This window comes from Orycteropus afer, unplaced genomic scaffold, assembly GCF_000298275.1.
Source record: "Orycteropus afer afer isolate SDZICR_OR568_19922 unplaced genomic scaffold, OryAfe1.0 scaffold00038, whole genome shotgun sequence".
Taxonomy (NCBI): Eukaryota; Metazoa; Chordata; class Mammalia; order Tubulidentata; family Orycteropodidae; genus Orycteropus; species Orycteropus afer.
Window position 1 is genome coordinate 8,710,783 of NW_006921625.1, and position 6,429 is coordinate 8,717,211.

A 6,429-nucleotide genomic window follows, 5' to 3' on the forward strand; every position below is an offset into this window, starting at 1 on the left:
TGTGAATAGACTGCCTCATCTTTCTCCTGTGGAGGGGCTCATGGGTTGGAACCACCTGGCTTTTGGTTGGCTGCCGAATGCTTTAACTACTGTGCCACCTGAGCCCCTGAGAGCACATTTATATAACATTAAAAGCAAGTAAGAATTGTCCTGGGGACTACCATTCTATCCAGACACCTCTCCCCTAACCCTCTGTGCAGAGCAGTGGGAGGCCATCGAGGAGCTAGCGGCCTGACACATGATCACTGCTGTCTCCTTAGGACCCACAGGGCACTGCTGGAATCGGGCGGGTAGTTGGATCTGAGGGCGTGTCAGGCGTACAGATCAGCGGGGAGAAAGGAGGTGAAGCCCCCTGTCACCATGGAGATGCGAATGCTGACTGACGCCAGACTGCTGTCTTCCCACAGGTTCTGTTCATTGCTGATGAGATACAGACGGGACTGGCCCGCACCGGCCGATGGCTGGCCGTTGATCATGAGAACGTGAGGCCTGACGTGATCCTGCTGGGCAAGGCCCTTTCGGGGGGTCTGTACCCTGTAAGTTGATGTTCTAGACCCCGCCATCTCTGCTCCCATGAAATACTCTCCTCAAGTACTTTTGCTCCAGCTGATGGAGACACGATCCCTTTGGGACGGTTTATCTCTTAGCGTGCTGTCCGTTGCTCTCCTGGGATGTCTGCAGTGACACCATGGCTCCAGTGGGTGAACTGCTGGTCACTGTTGACTGAGAATCCTGTGGGCATCTGCTCTGTCATTAAATGTGGAAGGGAATGTTTAGTCCCCCAAGGTCCCGTTGACCCCTGTGCTCTCTTGAGTGTTCAGAGACGCGGTGCTCCTGAGAGCCTGAGACCGTGATCAGGGGACAGATGCTAAAAATGTCATTTGCTGCTGCTGTGGTTTTCTTGGCCTCGCTCTTCTCAGCCGATTTGGAGATGGAGGAAAGGGCTCTGAAGTACAGACGTCTTTCCTGATGTGCTAATGAAGGACTCTCCTGAAGAGAGCACTTAGCCTTGCCTTCCAAGCAGTTAAAGCATTGCCTTGAAATGGAAGGGACTGACCTGCGTCACCGTACAAACAGCTCTCACCTTTTTAGTGCCCAACTTCCCTAGTCCATCGTCTGTGCCACTGAGGTGTGCCTGACATACGTGTAGTGCATCGGGGCCTTGCTCAGTTCAGAAGGAGTTTGTCAGATTGACTGTTTCCTTCGTGTACGGGTGTGTCCGGCAGGTCGCGGAAGGGTACTCTGTGGCACAGTCTCTGAGCTCTGGCTGTTGTCTCTCAGGTCTCCGCAGTGCTGTGTGATGACGAGGTCATGCTCACCATCAAACCCGGGGAGCACGGCTCAACGTATGGGGGCAATCCCCTTGGCTGCCGAGTGGCCATCGCGGCACTGGAGGTAAAAACAGTCAAGCCACATGATACCCATTTCGTTAATGCCAAAGTGACTTTTACATTTGAACCCCTTGATGTAATGAGACATTTGGTAAGACTGCCTGTGGTACTTAAGGTTATGTGTCAACCTGGCTGGGCCTAGTTTTGAGTGGCTGGGCAGCTGGATAGAGTTATTTCCCAGCATGGAATCTGGTCAGTCTTGCCATCCTGCAAGCAGCTGCCTTAGGGATGTGGTCTGCTTCCAGTAGATGGTAAGTTTGGGAATGGTCCTAAGCTTTCTGGCATGCTTGTTACGTGCCGTCAAGTCGGACCTGACTCACAGCAACCCCTCCTTGTGTTTCTGAGGTGGTATCCCTATGGAAATAGATTGCCCAGCCTTCCTTCCGAGGAGTGGCTGGTGGGTTTGAACCCCCAGCCTTCTGGTTAGCAATCAGGTGCCTTAGGCACTACACCACCAGAGCTCCCACGCTTGGAACCCTGAGTTTGGCTGAGTCTTCCTTCATCTCAGTGACCTACCATGTTTCCTGCTGATCTCAGGACTATCTTGGGACTTGAACTAGTGGCTTGCCATGTTGTTTGGTCATCTTGGGACTGTGACATTTTATTTGTTAACCTTGGCTTTGTCAGCCTCAGCAGCCAGCAGCTGCCTGAGTGAAGAGAGGCCTCCACCTTCAGTGGGCCAGGAGCAAGAGGCAGAGCTGAAGCCCAAGCTTTCACCCAGCCCCTAAAGCTTGGCACTTTGAGCTCAGACTTTTAGCCTCCAAAACTGTAAGAGAATAAACTCTTGTTTGTTAAAGCCACCGTATTTGTTAGAGTGGCACTAGGGAACCCAAGCACTGCCCCGTGTCAGAGACTATGGAAAGCGGGAAGGATGGGGGGAGTTCTCTGAACAGAGCTTAGACCTCGGCCTGTTGTTGGGAGCCATCAGGTTGATTTGACCATAGCGTCCCCGTGTGGCAGCCGAACTGCCCCGGGGTTTCTTGGCTATAATCTTCATGGAAGCAGATCACCAGGGCTTCTTCCTGGGCTGCTGGGTGGGTTAGAACCGCCGTCCTTAGCAGCTGAGCACTTAACCGTTGCTGCTACCAGGGCTCTTTGACCTTGGCCTAATAGACTAGATTTCCTGCCAGAGCTTCCTGAATTTGTAGCAGTCTGGGATATTGGAACCTGGGCCCTGGTGGTCCTGGGAGAGATCTCACACTGGGACCCCAGGCTCTGGCCTGCCTGGCCTCTTCTGCCTAGTAAGCAGGGCATTTTTCGCCCCATCAAGTGTGAATGTTGAATGCTTTTAGCATTATCCCTTCAATGCCTACCAGGGGCATACAACTGTTATATAATGTCTGAGGAGGGACTTTCTAGGAAAGACAAATTTAAGGGAACTCTTCTGCAGTTTAATAATTTAGTTCACTGATTCGTTTGACTGATAAGATCATCCTTGGCATTAAACAAATGTGAATGCTCTTCTTTTGCCACCAAGTTTCTGATTTGTGACGGATTTGTGATGAAGCAAAGCTCTGTCCGTGTAATTACAAATGAAGCTAATCAAGGAGTTGAAGGCAGGAGGGACAGGCAGTGACTCCCGTCTGCCTTGAGTGGTGCTCTCTCCCTTTGCTCCCGGGCCACATGCCCCCAAACGAACAGCAGAAAGCCAAGCTTAACGAGTGTGTGATTTCTATTAAAAATAGGTCTTGGAAGAAGAAAACCTTGCTGAGAACGCAGACAAGATGGGTGCTCTCTTGCGGCGTGAGCTCATGAAGCTGCCGTCTGACGTCGTGACTGCTGTCCGAGGAAGAGGACTGTTGAACGCGATCGTTATTAAAGAAACCAAAGGTATAGAAACACACAGCTTAACTCCACTGCTGTTCTTACAAGAGGAGCTAAAACGCACTTGGTATTTTTATAATTTGTCAGGTTCTCGCTTTGAAACTGTCGACTGACCTTCTGTTGTGCAAGTCTCTGAGTACCATCTGATTTCTAATGACGTTAATAATGTTAGCAATACAGCTCTTCCCTACACAAAGCCCTGTGACGTGGCATGGAAGCGTTGTCTGACTTCCTTTAACTTCGTGAAGGACGAGGAGAATCAAGATCAGTGTTCAGGGCTAATTCCTGCGTGGTGGAGGTCAGACATGCCACCTCTCTCCAGCCTTTATACTGGTTCTGATACCGGTCCTCCTCCCACGCACTGTCTACTCCTCTGCTGGTTCGATAGTGTGTTGCCCACGCGGAGCTCACAGACAGTACTCACGATGCTGGGGTTTATTGGGGAGGTAGCAGGTGACAGTTCAGGATCAGGTGACAGTGCTTTGGTTGGGACAGCTTCACGGCCCTGCTCACGGGCAGGCCTCTCCTTGGCCCTGGGCCTCTCGGCCTCTTAGGCCTTTTGGGCTTCTTGGGCCAGCCTGGCCTCTGTCCTGTCAGGCAAGTGTTACAGAGCTCTTTAACTTCACTGATAAATGCCTGTAGGCACCCACCCTGCCAGGAAGCCTCCTGCTGCCTTGTTTCTCACTCTGGGTCAGTAGCCCCACTGCAGCACCCCTTGCTCTGTGGGCCGGGACGCCTCCACCATGCTGGCCTCCTGGTCCTGCTGCCTTGGTTCTCACTCTGGGTCAGTAACCCCTCTGCAGCACCCCTTGCTCTCTGGGCCGGGACGCCTCCACCATGCTGGCCTCCTGGTCTTGCTGCCTTGTTTCTCACTCTGGGTCAGTAGCCCCACCATAACACCCCTTGCTCTGTGGGCCGGGACGCCTCCACCATGCCGGCCTCCTGGTCCTGCTGTCTTGTTTCTCTGTAGCTGCTCACTGTCTTGTGCCGTCTCTGGTGCTCCAGTTCTCTCTGTCTCTGTCTCTGCCTCTTGAGTCTTGGAGGCTCTCAGTGTAGGGACCTTGGGTCCAAAGGACATGCTCTGCTCCCATCTTTTCTCAGGGGTAGTGAGGGTCTCCCTTACTGTCTCTGGGATGGGTCATTTTAAGCCTAGCAGGATGGCAAGACTGACCCGTCCCCTCGTTAGGATTCCATACACCTTATTTGCAAGGTCCCATCTCCACAAAGGTGCCATGCACCTCATTTGCATAATTAGTGGGTTGGCCGGTCCCCTTGGTGGGCCACAAGCACCTTATTTACGTAGTCTCACCGAATGATTCTGTGGGAGTCACAGGCCCCTGCACTGTAGGCACACTGAACTCATCCGACCGGGTTTTGTTCCTTTGTGTCATCTGTTAGTCGGCGGTGAGTTCCTCATGCGCCACTCGGAGAGGCTATTTTCTGAGTCTGTCCAGAGCACTTTCCTTAAAAGCCCCTCCTGTGCTCTCCTTCCCCGCACTGCGAGACCCTGTGAGTCAGTAGGAGGAGGGGGAGCGTTCGTAATGACGTGGGCGATGGTGCTGGTGGTGAGAGTGGCACTGGCTGCTGCCGCGGGCCTGCTCAGGAAGGGCCAGGCACAGATTCTGACGTTTTAGTGCATCAGGGAACCTTCGCTGGATTGTCTTTTTTTTTTCAACTTTTTATTGTGATTTGGGTGAAGTTTTACAGAACTGATTCATTTTCCATTCAACAGTTCATACACATTTTGTTTCGTGACACTGATTACAATCCCTAGAAAGTTACAGCTCTCCTCCACTTCCTCCCTGTGACTACCCTTTCCCTTTATCCTTCTTACCTATGCATTCCTGGCTCCCTAGCTTTCTTCCTGCACAATTGCTGCCCTTCTGATCTCCCATGGTTGATTGTTCTAAGGAGTGCATCTCCCTGATGTGTCATTGTTCAGCTCATAGGCCTGGCTACCATCCGGCTGAGAGTTAAACCATGGAAGTGAGTCCAATTCCAGGCCCAAAGGGTAATTAGGGTCCCTAGTTTCAGGGGTTTCACCAGTCTCTTTCCAATCCGTAACCCTGGTCTTTTTTATGGTTTTTTTTTTCATTTTGTTCCACATTTTTCTCCCACTCTCTCCTGGATCTTCAATTGCCATCCCTTTCTCAATAGTTGGCATTAGTAGCTGAGCACCATCTAATTCTTCTGCTCTTAGGTTTTGTAGGCTAAGGTTCCCGTCGTCCATTAGTTCCTTGGACTAATTGTTTCTATGTATCTTTGATATTGCTCAGTCTTCTTGCTGCACAGCAAGAGAAGCTGCATTGTCAGAAAGCAAAATTTGCTCCTCCTTCAGTTGCTGATATAATGTAGCATTTTCAGGCCAAGGTTCTGCAGCTGCCATCTGGGAGACGAAGGCTTCCGCCACCAGGAACATGTCGGTTAGACAGCCTCGCACCCCCAGGTCCTCCTTCACTGGATTGTCTTGAGAAGCAATGGTTCCAACCTTGGCTGCACTTTAGAATCACCCAGGGAGTTTTAAAAAAATTCCTCAAAGCCTGGCCTCACCCCAGAGATTCAGATGTAATGGGTCCAAGGTGGGGCCCTGGCGTTGGCGACCCTCAGAGCTCTCAGTGGTTCCCATGAGCAGGTGGCATTGAGAATCGCTGTGCGATGACGAGAGTCTACAGTTACGCAAGCTCAGGAAGCAAGCCCGTTTTAGGAATGTGTGGGGTTCGCTGTGGGGTGAGTGGGGCCGTTCCTGTCAGTTGGCATCTGTATCACACCCACATCCTTTCTGCATTGGTTCCTCCTGGTGTGGTTAATACAGCATGTCGGCACATGAACTTTTCAGCTTGTTTGTTTCATTTATGGAAAACCAGCAAAACCCCTGATGGTCTAATCCTGGGACTGACTGCATTTTCAGGATAACGAATAAAGTGAGCTTGCCGCTGAAAGCTCCTCTGGAGCAGGTCCTGAGCGTCCGTTTTGCCAGACTGTGCCATGTCCACGAGTGTATCGTGCACGGTTACCCCTGACCCGGGTGCACATGTCCGGCCATTTTGCCAGGCTGTGCCGTGTCCACGAGTGTATTGTGCACGGTTACCCCTGACTCGGGTGCACATGTCCGGCCATTTTGCCAGGCTGTGCCGTGTCCACGAGTGTATCGTGCACGGTTACCCCTGACCCGGGTGCACATGTCCGGCCATTTTGCCAGGCTGTGCCGTGTCCA

General features: G+C 51.9%; 1 protein-coding gene across 1 annotated transcript in view; it reads left to right on the plus strand.

Moving 5' to 3' along the window:
• OAT (ornithine aminotransferase) overlaps positions 1-6,429 on the plus strand; it is a 16,462-nt gene that overhangs the window by 9,454 nt on the left and 579 nt on the right. Inside the window, exons 6-8 of the mRNA XM_007936808.1 lie at positions 408-536; positions 1,282-1,395; positions 3,077-3,221. Of these exons, the coding sequence (XP_007934999.1) occupies positions 408-536; positions 1,282-1,395; positions 3,077-3,221 (388 nt within the window). The remainder of the gene's footprint in view (positions 1-407; positions 537-1,281; positions 1,396-3,076; positions 3,222-6,429) is intronic.